Source organism: Haliotis rubra, unplaced genomic scaffold, assembly GCF_003918875.1.
Source record: "Haliotis rubra isolate DU_JTF1 unplaced genomic scaffold, ASM391887v1 Scf147, whole genome shotgun sequence".
In the NCBI taxonomy this organism is placed as follows: Eukaryota; Metazoa; Mollusca; class Gastropoda; order Lepetellida; family Haliotidae; genus Haliotis; species Haliotis rubra.
Genome location: NW_025765414.1, coordinates 1,052,461 through 1,077,623, shown reverse-complemented (window position 1 = coordinate 1,077,623; position 25,163 = coordinate 1,052,461). Strand labels below are relative to the sequence as shown.

At 40.3% G+C, this 25,163-nt stretch overlaps 1 protein-coding gene across 1 annotated transcript in view; it reads right to left on the bottom strand.

Annotated features, from left to right (window-relative positions):
- The window catches only part of LOC124269752 (tachykinin-like peptides receptor 99D), a 145,536-nt gene extending 126,378 nt beyond the window's left edge, over positions 1-19,158 (bottom strand). The window contains exon 1 of the mRNA XM_046704781.1: positions 17,932-19,158. Coding sequence (XP_046560737.1) covers positions 17,932-18,666 — 735 coding nt within the window. The 5' untranslated portion in view covers positions 18,667-19,158. The remainder of the gene's footprint in view (positions 1-17,931) is intronic.
- Positions 19,159-25,163: the final 6,005 nt, after the last annotated feature.

Below are 25,163 nucleotides of genomic sequence, written 5' to 3'. Positions count from 1 at the left end.
ATTAGAGGGGAACTGATCTAGAGCGATTAATGTTTCTCGCCAACAGTCTAATTTCCAAACCAAACTGCAAGCTTGTCGGTATCTGCTCCCTCGACCGTGACGGACACAGGGACTGGGCTTCTGGCCAGCTTGACAAAATTTCTTCAACCCAAACAGCGGGACATTAGGAAGGGTGGATGCTCATCCGATGCTGTTATTTGAGAATACCCCTGGTAGTTCCTGTCTGATTGCAAGAAAGTATCCCAGCAGTGTATGCTTTTCGGATTTTCTAATGCATAGATGGCATAGTGACTGATCCAAGTTGATCTTATTTCTGTGGTTTTTTTTACCTCGATATTTAATCATGCCTTGTAAACATATGATGTCTATTACATATTATATTTATGACAAATGAAAATTTACTTAGGTATATGCAATTTTAACTTCACTACACATCAAATGCTTATATGTATTTCTTATGCAACAATGAAGTTCCGTTCGTATCCTCCAAACAGTGTCGGCCCATAAGTTTTTCAGGCAATTAACATTGCATGCAATTCAGCAAGTACTACGCCCTTTGCTGTAACCAGTGTTTGGTGGTATAAACCTACACATGTTATTTGTCATCATTCACTTGATGGTCAGTTAATGAATTTATAACAGGTATGATGGTAATACCACGCAAATTCGGTAATTACCCGACAAAGGTTCCCATTTCGCATTTCTTGTGTCTGGAGTAAATACTCAGCATTATGAGTTAAGGTCTGATGTGACAAATGTATTACATGTTATGTAATATGCGCTTGGAAGTGCAGCAATTTAACTGTGTATAACATTTTGCAATCAACAGACATCATAACATAGCTTGTAAAAACGCTAATCCCTACTGGGTGACTTCCTGCGAATGTCGCTAAATAGCCAATTATTGCAATTACGGGACATAATAGTCGGACTAAATTTACTAATTGGAACTAAGGGAAATGGCAAAACTGTTTTATTTGCACATGTACATCGATGTTACATACATCACCAACAGCACTAATTTACAAACTATGCAGGTGTGCTGCTGCATCGGCATACTCCAAAACGGCGAAGTTGTTGACCTGGAGTCTCATTTTCAGCTGGTCCAGTCTTGTGTCCAAATCTCTGGACTTTCTCCTCTTGGGAGGCCTCCGTTGGCCAGCATCGTACTGCAGGTACCTTGTCTCCGTTGTTGTCTACTCCAACTGGATCAGTTCATAAATGTTGGGGTGGGCCTTGCACACCAACTTCTTCACCCTGTTGTGCCATCCTTCCAGTGTGTTGTTGGTGCGGGGGCCGTCAGTTGTGAAGTGGTTCCAGCTAGCTTGGGAGAAGTCGCCCTCAATCCAAGTTGAGGTGACGTAGTCTGCCAACTGCGTGCAGCGTCTGTCGTCAGGTATTGTTGCAATGGTGTCCAGCCACACGTCTTCAACCTCAAAATAACAACGTCTGGTGAGGATATCACTGATGGTGGTCACTGTTATATGGCAATCCTTGTTCGTACACTTCCATCCTAAGGTTTCATCACGCTTCCTTTTGTTGACTCTGTACATGAAACCACCCGAACAAAGATATCTGCCGCCTTTTGAAGGCAATAAGGGACAACAGTATGATTATAACTAGCAACTCTGGGCCGTTATGACATAACTAGCAGCATATGTCATTGATAATATATAACTAGCAGCACTAGACATTCGTAACATAACTAGCAATAAGGGACAACAGTATGATTATAACTAGCAACTCTGGACCGTTATGACATAACTAGCAGCATATGTCATTGATAATATATAACTAGCAGCACTAGACATTCGTAACATAACTAGCAATAAGGGACGACGGTAAGATTATAACTAGCAACATCAGACCTTCATAATGTAACTAGTAATACATTACATTCGTAATTCGTAACATTAGACGTAATATAACTAGCAGTAGATGACATTGATGTTATATAACTAGCAGCACTAGAAATTCTAGTATAACTAGTAGCATATGCCATTGATAATATATAACTAGCAACACTAAGCCTACATAATATAACTAGCAACACATGACATTGATAATATCTTACTAGCAACACTAAGCATTCGTAATATAACTAGCATCTCATGACATTGAAAATATATTGCTGGCAACACTAGACATTCGTAATGTAACTAGTGCACACGACATTGCTAATAGATAACCAACAGAACTAGACCTTTGTAATATAACTAGCAACACATGATATTGATAATATATATCTGGAAACACTAGACTTTCGTAATATAACTAGCAGCACATGCTATTTGTCACATATAACTAGCAACATTAAGCCTTCGTAATATAACTAGCAGCACATGCCATTCATAATAATATTATATAACTAGCAACACATCCATTCATAATATATAGCCAGCAAAACTAGACCTTCGTAACATAATTCAAAACACATGTCATTCGTAACAAGTAACCAGCAACATAAGACCTTCGTAATAGCAGCGCATAACCATCAGGTTATAACCAGCGACCTTCAAAAATGCTATAATACTTTCAGAATCCCTACGACCATCGCAAATATCAACATTAAAAATTATTACTGGCAATAAAAGCACCTTGACATCAACAGTGAGCATCTTCAAACAAAATCACGAACAGCCATAGAGCAACATTACAAGATACAGATAGCTTCTATTTGATAATGTACAATATATCCTCACACCGAACCAACATTTTGATTCATCTTTTTAAAAACTTATTAAACCCCAGTGCTGAAAAAATCGTCAAATATGGCCATGGTATAATGTACACGCTAGCTAATACACGTTAACTTAGGTTTATTTTAGAAAGCATGATCATTATCTCGTATAAATGGTTGCTTGAAAGGCAAGCCGATAAGGGCTTCTCTTAACTGTAGTTTCACAATCTTCAAAAGGAATTTGCAACGTGGTCATCAGTGAAGATACCTCACTAAATAAAGATAAACTTGCTTCCTGAACTTACCTTGTACATTTTAATGAACATAATTCTCGGCGTCTACTTTAAAGTATTCGAATGAAACCCACGTAGCGGTAAAGCAAAACTTATTACCCGTTGCACATATATTATCATACGTTGGGAATGCAATATGTTTATTAATATGTAATAACATTTTCCTTGAAGTCTACTTAATTAAAAGTGAAGGGACATGTTATTACTCAAATACACATTCTTAAGGAGAGATTTTGTGATAATCATTGTTGTCGTAGGCAGGTAATAATGGTGTTGAATCTCACAGTCCCTGAACCACATTATTTTTCCTACTGCCTAGCCCTCCCTGCAATGCTAAAGCCTTGAATGAAGCAAGTCTAGATGTCCCCAGGTTCTGTATCTCCCAAATCATTGGGGCTCCTTTTCAATTTAAATGGGTGTATTTGAGTTAGCGTTAGTTTAGCGTTTGCATTACAGCCAGTTTTAGGTTGAAAAGAAAATATAATGGTTCAGGGACTGTGCGACAGCCACCCCCCTTCCCGTCAGTCACACATACCCTCTCCCACGTATTTTATTACCTTAACACGTTTACATTTTTCAACCTGTCCCTTTCAACCTTACCACGTAATTTGCTACTTCCATGCCACGTTCAATCATCAGGGCATAAATATGTTCGATTTTTGTACCATGTTCCAAGTAGGCTTTTTGTTACAATACAATTATTTTTTATTCTTTTGAGGTAACGAGTACCCTCGAATTGAACCGATCAATTAGTACCGGAACCTGTCCGTCTCACAGTCTCTGAACTGTATTTTTTCCCTTCCGCCCAGCCCTTTCTGCAGTGCTAAGGCCCTAAATGAAGCAAATCTAGATTTCTGCTTCAGGTTCCGAATTTCCATCCCAATGGGGCTCCTTTTCAATATGAAAGCAATTATTTATCTTTGTCAAAATGATATATATTCATAGACTAAGCGTTAGGGTATACCTGAACCAAAATGTAATCACTTTCTTAATACCGGAATCAGACGCAATTCAGTGCCAATTATCAAAGACCTATTGGTACTGAATTACTTTGGTTCAGAACAATTCTAAGAACAGATGAATGTTTCACCCTACGTCATAACAACAGCCGGAAGAACAATCAAGTCAGTCAGCTGATTTAACCCTGCACGTGACCACCCGTCAGCGCCACCTGTCTGTGGACGTCAGTTACCTCACTATAGTATGCAACGCTTAAGTTAATCTATTATCTACAGCATTTAATCTCCCCTCTTGAAGTGTTCATTGGGCCGAGGAACAGAGAAGTGTATGAGTCGGTCTATTCAAAGAGAAGGACCCTCTAATGTTTAAACTGGATACTCTAGCCTATTATTCATGCCCTTAGACACACACAGAGATGTATATGAAAAGCCTGTTGAGGATGCCGAGAATGAGTTAGTGGAATGGATACAGACAGAAAGAGTTTATGGGCGTCGCGGAGGAATTTGACCACATTGTTTGAGGCGGTCAAGACGTCTGTGGTCATTTTATAGCTACCGAGCCCCTAAATCGTAAGGTGATTGTTTTAAACTGAAACATAAGTTCAGGATCGTGATTTAGGTTTTTATTGGTGTGTTCTGTTTACTTTAAAATGACATCCCTCTAAAATAAAATTTTCTATCTTGTCTAATCAGTACGTTAGTTTGACATAAAGTAGAAATCCGATTGGAGCCGAATATGGTTCGAGTTATCCGATGATCGACATAAGCAAATATGAATTTGACTTTGTCACAAATGATGCATCAGTTAGAGAGTTCGAATTAACTTGGTTTCACGATAAATCGCATTCAACTTTTGAAATTGTCATCTTTGCTAATTATATTTTTTGCGGTAGCTGTGACTGATTGCATTCAACCAAGCCAGTTTTACTATATGTGATTGTGATAATGAACATCAAACATGACGAAACATCCCGTGATCAGCAAAACACAAAGTCAGCTATCTAACCCACTCAGCCAACGCAGCTTCCACAAAGATTAAACTGTGACAACTCATAGTCCAGATCAACCCGTGAAGATCCGGGTTAGAATTGATCTTCAGTAACCCATGCTTGTCGTAAGAGGCGACTAACGGGATCGGTGGTCAGGCTCGCTGACTTGGTTGGCACATGTCATCGGTTCCCTATTGCGTAGATCGACACTAATGCTGTTGATCACTGGATTTACAGACCGCCGCTGGAATATTGCTGAGTGCGGCGTAAAACTAAACTCACTCACTCACTCACTAGTCCAAATCACTTTAGAAAAATGGTCAAATGTAGCATGTGTTATATTTGGTATTATACTTTCTAAGTAAAGCGAATATGTATCCGCTGGCCACTCACTCACTCACTCACTCGTAGCACTCGTAGCAATAGGTTATCGTTTGTAAGCCACCGTGATAAGCCGGAAGAAACTGCTGTTTACAGCGTAATACGGCAAACAAGGAAACAATCATCCCTAAACTGACAGTTAAATTAACCCGGAATATTATATTTTCATCTTATCATTGCCTCAATAGCAAGGCTACGAAATTGATTTATTGATCATTTTGCATAAATAAATGTTCATCTTCGCAAGCAAATAAATACAGAAACCAATATTATGCACCAGCAAACCAAACATACCGCTTCGCTGTTTTCAACGCCCTCCATAAGTTTAAACTGACATAGACAGAAACTAATTAAACCGCATTCCTTAAACTAACACCTGCTTTTGTGCATCCGCGAAGTCAAGCTCCTTTGAATTGAAAGATAACACTGTTTCTTCAACACGCCAATAAGACCTCATTACAAGGGGCCTTTAATGAGAGCCAGAGCATAAACAGGAAATTAGACGAATGTTATTAGCACCTGAAAATTACTGCGCGGTAACAACACAGGACTATTTTACGGGGCGGAAGGATACGTACGCTCTTGTGATAGAGGGTAACGGTCATTGTGAAGCTTAATATATTTTCAACCCACGCGTTCAACTTAATACATTTTTAATGAAATCTCAGCATATTAAACTATGTGACGAACAGCGTGTAGCTGTTTGTTGGTTTTACTCGTGTAAACGGTTCGTACTTATGGTGATGATTTAAACATGGCTGGGATCATAAACAAACACCAAGTATTGACGGGCTCAAGGAGTTCTTCTTTTGCAACCATTTTCCACGTTGTAAATTCATTCCAGTTTGTATTGGTCTGTCTTTGTTTCAGAACGAAATATCTCGAATTTACTTGAAGCTACAACGGTTGTCTATTTTACTAAATACACAATTAAGAAAAAATACAGTGTTTTTGTGTTTTTCCCTTAACTTGCTTTTTCTTATTGCTCTTAGTGTTTCATCAAAGTAGGAAACGTCTAAGACGTAGGCTTTTTATCCACATTAAACTGACAGGCTGTGATATAGTGAATGAGTGAGTTCGGTATTTTAGCAATATTCCAGCAATATCAGGACAGGGACACCAGAAATGGGCTTCACACATTGTACCCATGTGGGGAATCGAACAAGGGCCTTCGTCGTGACGAGCGAACACTTTAATCACTAGGCTAACCCACCGCACACCACGAGTCGCTTCACACATTCTACACTTGTACAGAATCAAACCCGAGACTTGGGAATATCAAGCCAACACTTAACCACTAAGCTATCCCATCGCTGAAAGCAAATGTTTCCAATGCGTTGAAAGAAAACATCAATAAAGTTATCATTATCATAATAATAATCATAATACAATCGCCCACCCGTGGCGCAAGTGCCTTGCATTCAGTGCATAACCAGGCGAAAGATTAACAGTAACTATCGATAATTTGGCAATCACCAGATATTGCACGTCATATTTAGAAACCGTATGCATGTAGCATCTGGTTATTGTAAGTTGCCGACAAATAATTCAGTAATCAATCAAATTTAATTCGATTCAGCTTAAACCTAGTGCACCTACGTCCAAATATGATCATATCTACACGATATGAATTAGATTTATGTTGAATATTACTTAAAGATAACTGAAAAATGTGTACAAACACTCGCCGGACTTTGAATTGTGAAGAATTCGCGTAGGCAGTGGAATTAGGGTTATATTAGAAAATGAAATTTTGTCTGTTTGCTGGTTGTTTAAAGCTTTGCCAACAGCATTCTATCACTGTGCCTGTAAATAATCGAGTTTGGCCTAAAAAATCAGGAATGTTTATAAGTAACATTGTAAGACATTTACTAAGTCACCGCGCCTGCCCAACCTATATTTAAGTCGTATCGTATGCAAGTATAGATTCACCTCATTAGCTCCTTCGTCGTCATGACAATGTACCCGTTAAAACAATTTTGCACGATGAGAACTCCGCCACACTATAGCATAGCTCCCTTTCATATAAAACTCGATATACACAGTTTCAGGTTTTCACTGAACATTCACTGTGAATTAACATTGTGGAAGATAACGTTAGCGTGCGATAGCAGGGGAGAGAGAGCGACCGAGAGAGAGAGAGAGAGAGAGAGAGAGAGAGAGAGAGAGAGAGAGAGAGAGAGAGAGAGAAAGAAGAGAGACAGACAGAGAGAATAAGAGGAGATAGCGAGAGGGAGAAAGCGAGAGGGAGGGAGAAACAGGGTGAATGAGGGAGAAGTAGGAAGAATGAGAAAGAAGTAGTTAAAAAAAAAAAGGAGAGAGAGAGCAAAGAGGAGAGAGAGAGAGAGTGTGTGACGAACCCAGGGAGAGAAACAAAGAGAGGCCCAGGTAAGCAGGTAAACAAGGTTGATTTCTGTTTTAGTTTTTGCTATACATATTATTTCCTGGTGACATGTAAAGAGCTTGAGATACATCTTGCCAATTTCACACATTTAGCACTGTCTGATAACACATCCTGGAAAAATATCGGAACTTCTATTTACGAATGATCATTATACTACTCTCAGACAGGATCACGCCGTCATCCGTCGTAATCATGTGTAGAACACGGTAATATTTATCGTTATCATTAGCTGCTGACATGGTAAGATATTGCTATTCGATTTACTTAGGTAATTACTCCGACTGTGAGGATGTCCCAGTTTCAGATTTTCAGAGCGAATTCAATCCCGCGAGTCTCTAGCAGCAGCCGTCCCCTGTATGCAAGGACAAGCATATCGTTTTTTACCTGCTGGTCAAGAAATTTACACGGAGAGCTGTGATACACCATTGGTTGGGGGTTAGAATGTAATGTGTTGCATTCCGACTGGGGATTTAAGGCAAGAATATTCAACAGTTATGTACATATGTATCCACAGTTTGTAAACATACACATGAATAAACTTGAGAGGAGCAAGAGAGAGAGAACGAGAGAGAGAGAAAACGAGAGAGAGATAACGAGAGAGAAAGAGAGAGAGCGAGAGAGAGCGAGAGAGAGAAAGAGCGAGAGAGAGAGAAGGAGAAAACGAGACAGTGAGAAAGAGCGAGCGAGAGAGAGGAGAAAGCGGGAGAACGAGACAGAGAGTGAAAGAGAGAGAGAAAGGAGAGACAGCGGGAGAGAACGAGGCAGAGAGAGAGAAAGAGCGAGAGAAAGAAAAAAACAATGAGATAAAGAGGGAGACTCAGATGGAGTCAGATAATACACAAGCAATATATATAGAGGCAGTTGGGCAGACAGTAAGAGGCAGACAGACAGAGAAAGCAAGAATCAGACAGTGCGAAAAGTGCGATTTTGTTGATCCAGTGAACCGCTTGACGTCTATTCACGTGTTCACACGTACCTCTCAAAGCTGTAAAGACAGATAGAAGGAACAACAGGGCACAGAAGGACGACAGAAAGGAGTTTAAAGTAACAACGTCATTAGCGGAAGGTCAGCTGATTGAAATAATAGATAAGAAGTGAAAGAAGACGGACGAATGAATGGTGTGAGAGTGGCTGAGGAAATTAAGGGGCATGTCGAGACGACGCTCCAGGGGGTCGCACGGAGGAGTCGAGATCGCCACTTCTGTTACCGCTCACAGTCGGGGGCTATCTAACAGTTCACATTGCTCAAATACCCACAAGACGGGTTACATAACCGTGCCTTGAACGGGGATCTGGTGATTCACTGTAGTAAGTATAGGAATGTTGTATATGGACAAGCTCATGATATTAATGTTTTCCTGCCTTTCTTCCACGCATCAGATGTTATTTACATGACAGCAAAGTAGCTACTGCGTGGCAGGGTTCTAATGTCTGTCAGGTCATAATGAACATTGTTTCTGTCTGTTTGCCTGTCTATCTATCTAAGAGCTCCTCTATCCATCCATTTGTCCGTTCGTCTGCCTGTCTATCTATCTAAGAGCACCTCTATCCATCCATCCATTCGTCCGTCCGTCTGTCTGTCTATCTATCTAAGAGGTTCTCTCTATGCATCCAATCGTCTTTCCGTCTGTCTGTATGTCTATCTAACTATTCCTCTCTCGAAAGATCTTTCTGCCTCTCCATACATCAATGTACCTCACTGTCCATCCACATAACCACTTCTATATACATATGCATCCCTCACACTTTCTGCGTGAATGTATCTATTTGTCCACCCACATAGCCACTTCTATATACATATGCATCCCTCACACCTTTCTGCGTGAATGTATCTATTTGTCCATCCACATAGCCACTTCTATATACACATGCATCCCTCACACTTTCTGCGTGAATGTATCTATTTGTCCATCCACATAGCCACTTCTATATACATATGCATCCCTCACACTTTCTGCGTGAATGTATCTATTTGTCCATCCACATAGCCACTTCTATATACACATGCATCCCTCACACTTTCTGCGTGAATGTATCTATTTGTCCACCCACATAGCCACTTCTATATACACATGCATCCCTCACACTTTCTGCGTGAATGTATCTATTTGTCCACCCACATAGCCACTTCTATATACACATGCATCCCTCACACTTTCTGCGTGAATGTATCTATTTGTCCACCCACATAGCCACTTCTATATACACATGCATCCCTCACACTTTCTGCGTGAATGTATCTATTTGTCTAAGCTTGAACAATTCTTGTTGCCACGTGTAAGACTGGAGTGGCGTTTGATGTAGCATCTTAAAGCTCCCTTGTAACTTTAGCGTCTGTTTGTCTAACACTGTTTGCCACTTACAACCTACTACACTTGACAAATCCCTGACTATACAAAACTTCAGCGTTACTTCAGCCCTGCCCGGCGATGGCCTACCTCTTTGTCTCTTAAGAATGTCCCAGTGCTGCACAACTGTTGCGTGCACAGATCCAGCTGGTTTCTGTAGATGGACATCTGGTCCCAGGAATAATATTTTGAAGATTAAAACAATATCCATCAACAACAAAAATTCCAAATGAGGTAAATACAACGCTTAATTTCAGATTAAGGATATATTGACTTACTAAATCATTGAAGACTTGATTTGGACTCATATTTCGTATATTCTCTAAAGTCTCGGAGACAAACTATGGTTTCTCTGGACTATCACTTAGTTTGTCAAAATACATAATTGTAAAAGAAACAAATAACTCATAAATGAAAGGGAACCCATGTGAGATGGGAGCTTCAGAAATTGATTTTGATGAAAATCTAGACTTACTTCATTTGGAGCTTTTGCATTAGAGAAGGGACTAGGCGGAAGGGTAAATAAAATGATTCAGGGACTGCGAGACAGACTGTTGGGCCACTCTAGGAGTTCATCACTAACAACTGTCCGATACAGCCATTGTTGTCCGACCACAATGACGTCCATGACATCACGAGAGCCGTCTTCACCACCATCGACATGAGGGATGGGAACGTTCACATCGTCTGACCATGCTCAAGGCGACTTTTACCAAGTATATACCATGATATACCATTATCCACTTTTACGAACCCTTGGCCATTGACTGCATGTCAACAAGGTCCTCCTAGGAGATGTTCCCAGACAGTGTGGGTGTAACAACTCGCCCTATTGTAACTATGTGTTCACCACTCTTTTGCTAACAAAGGATGCAAAGTTATTTGTACCGTTCTTCAACCTCACAAATGATATTAGTATATTTAACCAACACCTTCAACATTTACTCACCAGTTGAAACGTGATATATTTTATTGATGTCAAACATATCTGGCGTATGTTCTTGAGCATATTCACTGACAAGGTCGTCATGGTGCTTGGAAAAGATGGGTTAAACAACCGTGCCCTTTGTTGCAATTCGATTAGGCTTGTTAGGGATTACATTCTGTTATGACATTTAATACGAGTAATATGTAGTTCATGGTTTCAACATATTTTCATGAACCCCGATGAAACGTTGCCTCTCTTATTGATGTCAAAGATACATGTGTACACTATATGGGTTCTTGAACACTGTCACTTCGCTTAGGAATGAACTTTTCAACATCACCTCACTAAAGGATTTCACACCGACCAAGGATAAAATATGTTAACATCAGATTGCTTCCAATGTATTGTGTAAACTGCAGAATCAGGCAAGTTATGATAAAATTATCCAAACAGATCCAATGAAAATGAGGAGATTAAACTGAGAAGTTAAATTAATTTCAGCCAATCTGTCAATCTAGTGTCATTTTGGAGGCAATATTTATATTGTATTAAAAATGTCATTCAATCTACGCTGCAACTTACCTGAGTTAATCAGTCAATACACGGAATTGTTTAGTCAATACATCTATTGCCTGATTACGACATTAGCAGTAACATAAATAAATATCTCCCTCTTTATCTATCTCCAGACCTATCTCTTTATCGGCCTCATCTGTATCAATATATCATCCAGTGTTTTATACATTTACATAGACGTCTATCGCGTTTCTTCTCAATCTACCTGTCTGTTTATATTTCCGGCCACATTTAAACCTATCTACGCAGATAAATAATCCGTTTCCAAATTGCATTCCAACTGCCAGCTATTGTCTAACGCTGTCTCCTACCTATTTGTACATGTCAAACACGATTATTTCAAGGAGTTACCAGAGGTCGTGAGAATGTTTAATGGTGCAGGTGTTCGTCCATCGATATAGCGATCTGAACAGTTGATAGTCTGGAATGCTTGACTGAGACACAACGGTATTTTCAACCTGCGCTTCCGAACAAATTTCTTCTCTGAATTCTTAAGGCAAATATTCGTTTTCCAAAACAATATTTCCCAAACTATTCGTCGGCATGTCCGTTAAACAGATAAACAAAACAGCTGGTTCATTGCAACACATAACCTCTCCGATCGACAATATCAGCTAGAAAACATAAGCCTTGGATGTTTTCAGAATACTGAATGTAAGAGTGATTGTGGTAATACAGCTGTAATACTGCTGAAACAAATACATACTCATTATATCCTTAGTCAGGGTCCCGATCCACAAAACGTTCGTAGCTCTACGACATTCGCAAGCCTATGATAAACTATAGAGTTACGACAAGTCGTAACGTTACAAACGCTTTGTGGATAGGAGCTCAGGGGCTCCTTTCACAAAGCACTAAAGCGATCGTAAGTCACTAAGGTTACCTTAGTGCAATGTTAAAGGATGGGAGTTAAAGTTAACCTTAGTAAATGTTGTTTCGTGAAAGGAACCCCTAAACTGTACTGTCGGCGCTGCTTGTAGCGGAGATGTCTCGTGGATGTAGAAAGGGTTTTGTCGTTTCCATGGCAATATTCCAGCCTCATCACATCAGAGTACACAAGAGGGGTTCACACACTGTACCAGTATGTGGAATCGAAAGCGGACCTTCGGCGCGATGAGCGAGGACCTTACCCACATGACTACCAATCACCCCTTACAAGACTGACTGACTGAGTTTGGTTTTACGCCGCTTTTAGCAATATTCCAGCAACATCACGGCGGGGACACCAGAAATGGGCTTCACACATTGTGCCCATGTGGGGATTTGAACCCGGGTCTTCGGCGTGACGAGCCAACGCTTTAACCATTAGGCTACCCCCACCGCCCCCTTACAAGAAGACCAACAGAACACGCGTACATCAGATAACGGTAATGAAGACCTATGACGTACCAGAGTTGTTTTTCTCTTGTGTTTAAAAAAACATGTATGTACAACTTCCAAACCGTACACACAGTAATCGATTTCAATGCTGTAAAACATGCCACGTGGAGCACCTATTAACTTAGATTACGAAGAGCAAACACTCCCGGACAAGTGGCGATGAACATAGACAGAAGCAGAGGGAGATGGAGATCGGTAACAGAACCTCAGCCTCTGCTGATACTGCCGTTGAGACACTGCTTTTATGGTTCGCACAGTAAGCCGCTTTGATTGCGATCCATATCCCAAAGGAGCCAAGGAAATTCAGTCCGATCTGGAACGAGTTCCTTCTTGCTACATAAATCCAGAAAGAAAGGTAAACGACCCTGGAAGATTGGTAACTCGGGGCTTATGTCAATGATAAGAAACAAATGCATTTCTCTGTACAAATGACGACCAATGATTTCTTAGAAACGAATCGGAGTCCTTTGTACTTGGAATCTTTGGATGAAGCTGGCGAATTTCATTTACCTATATTGCTCGTTTGTGTGCACGGAGAAATAGGGGTATTATCTACATGGATATATTTCACGTTTTATTGCACTGGAATGTAGATGTGGCACTGCAATTGCGGGTTAAGCAAAGTATCTCTTAGATGACTTGCACACAGAATTTAAGCATTTTAAACAAATTTCATGAACTGATATTTATTCGTATTTTACTTTATATTTCAGCAGTTTTGTGAGAATTAGTTTCACAGTTTGACGAAATTTTCAAGTGAATTTTGACGTAGATGACGAAAACGTTAAATCACATAGCGAAATGTGTTGCAACAGGGGTTTCAGTTCATATGCACTCGTGTCAATATTGATAATAAGGGTAACACCGCGAAAGGTGTGTTATATCGACAAAAACAGATGCATCAATACTTGAACACAGAAATGACATGCTTGGTTATTGATCAACACCCGTGACAGGACATAACGACGGTCGTCAGTCAAGTCGACTGTAGTATAACGGTACCTCGTTTGAACTATGTACACGGATAAATCGAAAGTCGATTAGTCTTGCTATTTTTAAAGGGTTTCATTTCGCTAACGGTATAGGTTTAAATGGAAAACCGTGACTTATGCTTAAGCATTATTAACGCTGTTAGGAACAGGTTGATAGCTAAACGAACCTGTTACCGCCAACACCTGGTGTCATTACTGATTTGCTGTGATCAATCACTTTGATATTTACCGTTCGCGTCCAAATAGAATCAGTTTCGGTGTTTAATCGTGATGAGTTATTCACATGAGTTGACTTTTTTTATGTTTACAGATTGACATATTTTTTAAAACGTGTTGATCTAAAATACCGTTCATTATCAGATTCTTGAGAGGCATATAGAAGTTGGTATTCAAGTATAAGACAAAATGTTATGGATGTCAACTTCTTCTTTATTCTATACACAACGTTTCTGGGCTTTTCCTTGACCTTTTGTCAGGCGAGTGGTGAAAGGCAATAGAATTTTGTATTCAGGTATAAGACAAAATAGTATGGATGTCAACTTCTTCTTTATTCTTTACACAACGTTTCTGGGCTTTTCCTTGCCCTTTCGTCACCATTCACCTGACGAAGGGGCAAGGAAAAGACCAGAAACGTTGTGTATAGATAAAGAAGTTGACATCCATAATATTTAGTCTTATATTCTGATCATTATCACACTATTCTCTCTAGATTATCAACCATAACATGTTTAGTTAATATATGTAACTAATTCCTAGTTAATGCCGACACCATACATCTACTATAGTGCATCCGTCTAAGAATGCTAGAGTATGGTTCGCGAAGAGATGACAACAGGAGTGGTCGGTTGTACCTTGTACTTAATTGTGCTCTTGTAACGTAGGTGTGAAAATGTGACCAAATGTTATGCTGTTCATATGAATGAGACGTACCCATCTCTCACCACCCCCTCTCTCTCTCCCTTTCCCTGTATGTCTTTCTCTTTCTCTCTGTCAGTTCATCCATCTAATTGTCTCTCCATTGGCCCACTTCTTTTTCACTGTCTCTATCGCTCGCTCTCTTAACTTCTACCTCCTCTGTCTCTGTCTGTCTCTCTGACCGCCTCCGTGGTGTAGTGGTTAGAGCATCCGCCCGGAGTGCGGAAGGTCGCGGGTTCGATCCCCGACCGCGTCATACCAAAGACGTTAAAATATGGTATTTGTTGGTCCCTGCCTGGCGCTCGGCATTAATGGGTACAACAAGGACTGGTCGGCTCAGAGTCAGTATAATGTGTCTGAGTGGGGTATTCATGCTTCACTGCGGCATGGTATCTCAGTGAGCTAGCACTATTAAAACCAGCTTCAGTCTGGGCTAGTACAAGCAGCCGCACCTACATATACACACGCATGCACGTCGTCATATGAGCGAAATATTCTCCAGCGCGAGGTTAAACCCAATTTCACCTCACCTCACGTGTCTGTCCCCCTTTCTGTTTCTCTCCCCCCCTCTCTCTCTCTCTCTCACACACACACACACACACACACACATACATACATACATGACACTTCACGATGTAACACACACAACACATGCCATGTCAAATAGTGCAAGCTGTCGCAATGTCCTAAAATTTTATTGTATAACTCGAACAAAGTTTTAATATTAGCGTAAACAAATCCTTATAATCCCAAATACATCATGCTACCTGGCACACGCGTGTGTGAGTCACGACTTGTGATACGCGACAAAGCCAGATGCTTCACAGTGATTGTTCTGCCTTTCTATCAGATAGCGATCTACTGATGCGACGTGTTGCACTGAACATATGGACGTTGCAGGTCAAACGTATCCCCCAACCTAGACAAGAAGATATACTGTCCACATCATGCGTACCATTGTTCCCAACCGTGACGTGAAATTGTTCGTTACCGTTCCATTCAAACATTCCAAATATCGCCAGCGGGACGCAAACACTTCGCGTAACGGTGGCGGGCAGGGAATGTTCGTTTAAAATGTAATATGCACGCGACATTGTTTAAGTAATCAAAATAGTCAGCACTGTGCAGAAGTACGTATTGAATTTGGCCTGTCTACATGGTTTTTATAAGATTGTTTGTTTGTTTGAAATGTGAATTCAAAGTGTTACCGAAAAACTATGTTCAGTACATTTCTGGCGCTCCGCATCTGTGGTGAGGCTGAAATATTGTTCACCTGATTTAAACACTTCCGTACACCTACATACTATAGTATACTAAAAAACATGAGCATGTACCTTTACACAATAGTTTTTATTTTGTGCTTAGCTCCTGTATATGTTGGGGCGGTAAGGGTAGCCTAGTGGTTAAAGCGTTGGCTCGTCACGCCGAAGACCCAGGTTCGAATCTCCACATGGGTACAATGTGTGAAGCCCAATTCTGGTGTTCCCCGCCGTGATGTTGCTGGAATATTGCTAAAAGCGGCGTAAAACTATACTCAGTCAGTCAGTCCTGTATATGTTATGCATTCTCTCAATGTCTCTAGTGAGTGAGGGAGTGAGTGATGTTTTACGCCGCTATTCCAGCAATATCACGTCGGGGGGCTCTAACAGAAGGCAGGTATATAACCGTATTTAGAAAACAATGACATAAAGTCCCACGTGTATACAGATACCATGGGCATAGACCTGTGTGTAAGGCTACACCGTAAATAGAAAGACAACATTCTTTTCAACATCCATAAGAAACCTCTGGTAAGAGCAGATTCAATTGGACAATTCTGAAGATATGTTCGTTTGACACCAACGATATGTTCGTTTGACACCAACGATATGTTCGTTTGACACCAACGATATGTTCGTTTGACACCAACGATATGTTTGTTTGACGCCACATTCAGAAGTACTACATCTGTGCGACGCGGTCTGTAAGCATTCTAGTCTGGAACAGACAATCTGTACCCTATATCTTCGGAATGAGTTTGTTTGTGCTTACATAAATGCCGATGAAACTGTATTAGAATACAGAAACACATATAATGATCAGACACAAGTATTTTACAGAGCTGAACAATAGAAACAGTTGATATAAAATATCACATGACATAGAACTTTACAGAAACTCGGATAAGCGTCTCTTCGTATACAGACGCACTGAGTATAGTGACAGTGCTGTAAATGATCCACTGACGATACTAACACGTTGGAACTTTAACATGAACTGCTTTCAACTGCAGGAGGGGAGCGTCGTTGCATCCTTGCGTACTTGACGGTGGCGTTTGCTCACAGTGTATATTACAAAAGCGTCACTGCGATACAGGAACAGTATACAACTGGAACCTCTAACCTCTGCGCACGGGACGGCCTATCTGTGAAAACACTCCCTCGGAAATAATATTTGTGTAACCTTTAATTCAGTTGATTGCGCATCCGGGCACTATAAATCGAAGGATGTTTGATGATTGTTTGTTTTACCTGAGTAATCCTTTCGTTGAGTACTACCTGATGTCCAGGACGACTTTAGATATCAACACTGAGTTGTTTTAGATTTGTTGCACAGTATGACGAATCTTTTAAGTGATATTTAGAACAAAAATGACAAAACGTGTAATCACATATGAAATGTGTTCAACAGGGGTTTCAATTCATATGTCTACTCGTTGAGTATTATCTTGATGTCCTTGAAGGCAACTTTACATTTCAACACTGAGCAATTTTAGATTTGTTGCACAGTATGATGAATTTTTAAAGTGAATTTTAGAACATATACGATGGAAACATTTAATCACATAGGGAAATGTGTTCAACAGAGGTTTCAGCTTATATGTCTACTCGTTGAGTATTATCTTGATGTGTAAGATAGAAGCATAGTACTGCTGCGAATCCTTAAAGTGATATTTAGAACATAAATGACGGAAACTTTTGATCACATAGGGAAATGTGTTCAACGGAATTTTCAATTCATATGTCTTCTCGTTGAGTATTATTTGGATGTCCTGAAAGATAGAAGTTGAGTACTGCTGTGGCTAATAGTAAGAAAAGGACACCTACCTTTCTCTTGTTTCTGCTCCGGACGTCTTCTGTTGGGTTGGTATTTCCGGGAGCTCTTGCCCCCCAAATATAACATCCGATGCGGAAGTAGCAAACACTGATTACTAACAGAGGCACCATGTATTGTACAAGAATTATGTATAAGTTATAGTAGAACGGGAAGTTTTTCAGTTGTCTTGGGAAATCAAACTGACACGTATCCTTATCAACCTTGTAGAACAGCGCACAAGGAAGTCCCGACAGAATGGCAAACCACCATATCGCCGTAATGATGATGGCGGCGGAACGTTTGGAGCATCCGGCTTTGAAAGGATGAAGCACCGCGATGTACCTGTCGACGGCGATGACGCTTAGCGTGATGATACTGACGTTGACGGAGATGATCTGCACGAAAGGAGCAAGGGAGCACATGAAGTTGGCTAAAACCCATCGCTGTAGCAACGCTGCTTGAAATTGAAATGGAATGCTGAACAGACCGATGATGACGTCGGCCACGGCGAGATTGGCGATGAAGATGTTGGTGACTGTGTGCATGCGGCGGTTCCTGACGATGACGAGGATGACGAGGCCGTTGCCGATGACGGCGAGGAGGGATATGGAGCCGTATAAGAACGCCAAGAGGAATATGAGTCCTGGAGGAACGTCATATGCCTCGTCTTCAATCGTTACATTCTTCTCCGGCAACGTCAGATTATACAACGTGTGAGGGAATGACGTGTTGGTTGAAAAACTCATGGTATCGCGCTTAGATACCTGTTTCCTTTAAGCAGGGATTTAGATCTTGATAAACATGCTTAAAAGTACAAAGCCGGGGACACACGGGGTCTTAAAAGTTCATGGCGAAGAAGACGTTACAGATATTGAAGATGTCATATCCAAAGATGTTCTGTTAAAATGTCCTACCACTTAGAAACACTGTCTTCAGATATCCGTTTCCTGAGATTTACACCATGCACATGTTCATCCGTGACGTTAAACATCGTGGGACATCTGTTCCAGTCAGAGGACGTTATACCTGACGTTGTAATGTCATTCCACACTTGTCTCGCTGTCTCTATGTGGGCAAATGTTCAAACGGACGACTGATGAGTGAAAACACATCTCAACACAACACTGACCTCAGTTATTTCATGTCCATGGATTATCCTTACAGAGTGAAACACGTGAACTACACTGTCTTTTGCGACCTGACATTTAACAGACTTTCAGGGCAGTTATTCGTTTTAGAACGCAATTATTTCATTCGACGTTTGAATAGATAAATAATTACAATTTCAAAACAAAATTGATACAAGAAACGTAATTTTCTCCTTCGAGGCGAAATCCAATTTGTAGGCAAAAATGTCAATAAGATAAACAGTAAATTGTGATTTAATATGGTAACCAATTAACAAAAACGGTTGTATACGAATTAAATTGCAAGATGCCAGTAAGATTTAATCTTTCTATAAAATGAAAAACAATATTGATCAGCATGGACGATTCCATTACTCGGATAACAAATATCGGATTTCGAGAACTAAGAGGACCTGTAATGTAGGAAGTTCATTAAAACAAAATTGTCTTGAAGTACATGTACCTCCAAATTCTGTAGACTCTTCCAGTTCACAATTCCTTCGATATTGTACTCTCCAACGCTCCACCGTTTCCGTCGCAATTCCTGCAGAACTTTGACAGGGCTTTCTCAACGTTGAGAATATCACATTTTCATTCACTGGTCTCGTTCCGTGGATTACATAAAATTAAGAGATGAATTTAAATCACTCTGTAAATAACTTCCCTAAAGTTTAACCTCACATGATCTGCCGTGACTGGCCTGTGCCAAACTGCCTCGACCATAGCATAACCCTCACGGATCAATACCTCGTATCACGTGACTGTGACGTCACCTAGCGGAGCCTTCTCCGCGTTCGCTGGCGAAGGCGCCCAGCATATGATAAGAAAACCCGTTAAGTTTCCCAGTGTATCTCAGCTCGTGGGGCTGAGACTATGCTTTCCAGGAGATTTCTAACTTTTAAGCGACGATGCTGGATTTATCAATATCTAAATGAGAACAGAAATTCGCAATGTAAAATTTTCTCAACAATTTTGTATTCTTATTGAACAGCTCCCGTTTTCGTGGATATCGATTTCGCAGCAGATAGAGACATTGTGCCACGTAGTCTTGCGGGAACACCTTCCCCAAAGAGGATCTTCCTACATCTGTGAAACTTCTAAAAGTGAAAAATTGCACGTTGAATCTTTCCAGCTTGTATATTCAAGCTTGACGCAAGATTATGCAGATTATGTAGGATTACGACGAACTAGTATTCATTCTCCAGCAAGGTAATGTCAGAAACTGACATTCAGCTACAGATGGGAGATGGATGGGATTGAATGGTTGTGTTTGTGGTGACGTGTGTCTGCGGGAGTAAATATGATGCCAATTCGCATTTTTCATAATCATTTTACAGTCTGCTATTGCAACCCGATGACAAGATTGCTGTGAGTTTTTTTCTCCATGAATCCTGTAAACACCACCAGATCTCTCCAACATGTTCCATATTAATGTCCGCTCGGGTGACACTATATTTTTTAGACGAACGAACTCGCCATAATTTGGAGTATCGGTTTTGAAAAACACAACATGTAAACAGAACCATTCATCTTAGCAAATATAGGAAGATAACAGTAAAAACATATTTTCATAACCATAAATATTCAGAGGGATACACAAAATACGTGATTTAGAAGAGAAGGTGTCAGACTTCGATTTTTGTGGAAGCTGCGCTGGTTGAGTGGGTTAGATCGCTGAGTTTGTGGTCAGGCGATTAGGTGCTTACTCTGAGAGTGTAGGTTCGAATCCCGAATGGGAATGAACAACCCAAAAAAGACTAGAATCTGTATTCTACAGGGAAAGTTTTATCCTATATATAACATATATTACGCTTTCACGCTCACAAACTATTTTCCATTATTCATTGCCTGAAGCACGTTTGAATCAATCACAATAAGACCGTCACATTTTCAATTTCGATTCGTCCAGAATTTTAATAAGAATCCGACTTTTATAACCACCTAAGAGACAAGCGGCAAGAATTAATCTACCTTGTGAGATGTAAATCTATTGATGACACATACACGTGACTTAAATTGCTTGACACCTGTGACCGGACGCGCAAGTCACCTGGCTAGCCTCCCTTTGACCCTCCGAGGTCGATTCATGGCCATGCGCCTTACGCGTTATATGTTGACCTCGATCAGGGCTGATGCTAATAACGACCATGCCCCTAACGTGAGTAATGGTAACTGAAGCCAGGAGTTGGCGGAAACGTATTGACCTGTCCAGTTCAAAGCGCTACAGTAGTCGTTGTACATGGCTTTTAACACATACGGTGGGTTGATACATCGCTCACAGATTTCACAGACTATGGGTCGTTAAGAGGACGACCAAGGAGAAAGGAATTTTGGACGGGACATATTTCAAAATCAGGATAACAGCCCCTCTTTGTGAAATTAGAACGACTTTGAAAATATATGAATGATTCAATTGTACAGTAATGTATGTGCAAATGTTTATTTGTTTATTATTTAACGACACACTCAGCATTATATGACGGCCGTCTGTGAATAATAAACCTGTGGGATAGCCTAGTGGTTAAAGCTTTCGCTCGTCACGCCGAGGACCCAGGTTCGATTCCCAACATGGATAGAATGTGTGAAGCCCATTCCTGGCGTGATACTGCTGGAATATTGCTAAAGGCGGCGGATTAACTGTAAATAATCGAGTCTGGACCAGACAATCCGGTGATTGACATCATAAGTATCTCACCATCCAACCTAGTTAGCCGCCTTACAACGGTTGCTGAAAATCAATTCTTACTTGGCTCTTCATGGGTGTTTACAAGGCAGACAAGGACCATTAACTAGCTTTATCCTTCCTTAAGTCGCTTCATGCTTTCACTTGGATATAGGATATAGTACAAACGTGTAATAAGAGAAGTCAAAAAGATGAATAATAATAAGAGTATTTATATAGCGCTGATTTCCTTCACACAAGGGCAATGCTCAAAGCGCTGACAAGTCACAGTTCATATGTACAAGAAAATACATGGATTTATGAAACATACCGTTGAAAACATTGTGTGTTTTGAGACTGTTTCTGAAGAGTGGCAGGTTTGGTACTAGTTTTTGATCAAGAGGCAGAGAATTAATTAACTCTATAAAAAAAACGTTTATCCCGAAAAGCATCTAAACCAAATTGTTTTACAGTTGTTTCCAATATCTCAAAAACCGTAGGTGTGTGAAAAAAAACTGTTTACGTCCAAATATGAGAAAATACTTTCTGCATTTTAAAAGATCAGCCTTTTCAACACAGTTTAAACATACCTGGACTGCTGAGTTGCAGGTGAAACAGTTGAGAAGAGAAGGGTACAATTCCCATTTGCATGAACACATTCAATGTAGTTCATAATAGTTATGTAATAGATGGCTCATTTCGCAATTAAGGAGACCCCGTTGGCTTGATCATGCTTTGACCCTGTTTTGGAGACGACTAATGTCGAGGTCGTATGGCTGTTCTTTCAATAACTCGGTAGTCAGGTTCAAACTCGGAGTTAATAGCCCCGAAAATAATTCCCTTTTCTGACTGCGCCGTAAAGCAACATACATTTTCTTCTTACCATGCCAGGGGCGGTGGGGTAGCCTAGTGGTTAAAGCGTTCGCCCGTCACGCCGAAGACCCGGGTTCGATTCCCCACATGGGTACAATGTGTGAAGCCCATTTCTGGTGTCCCCCGCCGTCATATAGCTGGAATATTGTTAAAAGCGGCGTAAAACTGAACTCACTCACTCTTACCATGCCAAGACCCTCAAATTTATATGAATGACCGTTTCTTCTAACAAATAGTATCGTTGGATTTCTATTGTTCGTCTTCCGTCGGAACCAATCAATGTTTGGATCACGTTTCAGTTTCCATGGCACCATGCATTATAAGGCATAAAAAAGTTGTTCGAGAATAACATAGAACTAATTTTAGGTTCCACCGGATAACGGCTTTTGAAATTTGAATAAAAAGTAAGGGATTTTTCGACCATGTGGTCTTTTTTGCTTTTTTGCTTGTTCTGTAAGATTCATTGTCCAGAGACACGTAGGTTTTGCATTAAAAAACTGTGTGGACAATTAAAAAGCATGATTGAAATGTGTCCGGAGTGCAGACAGTAGCGCAGCTGTACAATATGGAAGTGAAACAAGTCGTTCCTGTTTCTTAATGCCGCCGGACAAATTGTGTGCTAATTTCTTACACGTGTTCGACATTTTGTACATTTTCCTTGTATCAACTTTTCAAACTAAACTGATGCTATATTTGTTTCACAAAACTAGCGATCTTGTAAATAGAGGATTCTAAACAACCTTCCGTGTAATACCATGTTTATTAAACGAGATAATGATTTGGTATCAAACGAGCGAAAGCTAGATACTAAATCTTTCACGAGTTTAATAAAAATGGTATTTCACAGAAGCGAGTTTAGTATTCTGTTTATTACTCTCCAACATAAATTGATAGAAACTGCCTATAGTGTGATGACTCTCAGCTTTCCGCGAGTCAAGCAAGGTCTAATACCATTGCGACAGAGGCATTGTGACGTTATAATTGTAAACCATTATGACGTCATACGTCAAGCGATATTACACTAGTGTAATATTGCCGTAAAAATGTTACACAGCAGTATCTTCCACGGGCGAGTAATAACTAGCGATATTCATTGAAACATCGTTATGTCGAACTACTGGTGTCTCGAAGTAAACAGTTGTCCTTTCATATGCGTATTTTATTCATCATTTTTTGTTCTGTCGAACTTCGATAACTCGAGGTATTTACGTAGGGTCCTTCAACTTCGACACAACGTTGTTGGATTCCCCTGTGAGGAACTCGAGATGGAATATATCTCAAGCATACTAAGCTGGTTGTAATTGACGTTTAACTGGGTGATTACTTGTCTCTTGGCATTTGGCAGTCTTAGCAAATTTGAATCAAATTAAATTTGTTTTTCAATAAATTAAAATTATATGATATATCTTTGTTTAATTTGTCGCCGTAGTCAACAATAGTTCACCTGACAGTCTCAAAATAATCAAAACTGGACCAGACAGTCTAGTGATTGACAGATTGAGCATCGAGACCAACTCAGCGAGCCAGACTATCGGATCTTTTCTAACCTGGATCTTCACGACGTACATCCATTTAAAAAGTTGATAATCACTCCTGGTACAGACAATTTCTCAATTTAACACAACGCACAAAATACGCCTATATCTTTACCGTTACAGGCCCAGGTCGCAAGGCACATCCCATTTCAATGCATATATATGTTGGACAGGCAAGGTGACATAGTTGTTTGATGTCATCCTGATCTTACGGGCGTGGTTTGACGCTCATGGCATCAATCTCTGGCTTGTCTGGTCCAGACTAGATTATTTGCAGTGTCCATTACACAGCTGAGCTATTACTGAGTGCGATGTTAACCAACAAACAAGTTATATGAGATTAAACGTTTATATTGCCTTGACAAGATGCCACTTTCAGTGAGTGAGTGAGTTAATATTTAACGTCACACCGGCAATATCTCAGCCATATCGTGACGAAAACAATTTATACAATATAAAGAGAAAACATGTTGAAGTTTAAAACCTGTCGACGGTGGACAGTAAAAATACCAGAGAATCACAGATAAGAATAAAACTAGCGTGCAAAGCTAAAACATTTCAATTAAAGAGGACAATACAGTATAACACACGGGCTATAGATCGCCAACAACTGAAGGTAGATCACCATACTAGGAACCATGGGGACTTACATTACTTTTGCTACCTGCATGGATCCTAGTTGGAAGATGCCACTTTCAGTATTTGATAGTCCATGTATATTTATTCTTAACTCGTGGCATTTACATACTATATTATCGAAAGACCGTTTAATAACACGACAATGAATGAATGCATATTGCTTTATGACGCAAAAGCAATTATATAGTTGCAGGGACAATTGGTGGTGCAATTGCCATACATGTATCTTTGCCCTGACAGGAACAGAAGATTATAAGTTCGAATCCAAAGTTTGTATCGGCACGATAATTCACTACACCCTCCCTACCCCAGACAGATTTTGCTAATGCGCCGTTAATGACTGAAATGCCGTTCAAATTATTGGCTCATTCCAACCTATTCCTAAAAGTTCGGGCGGTGGGGTAGCC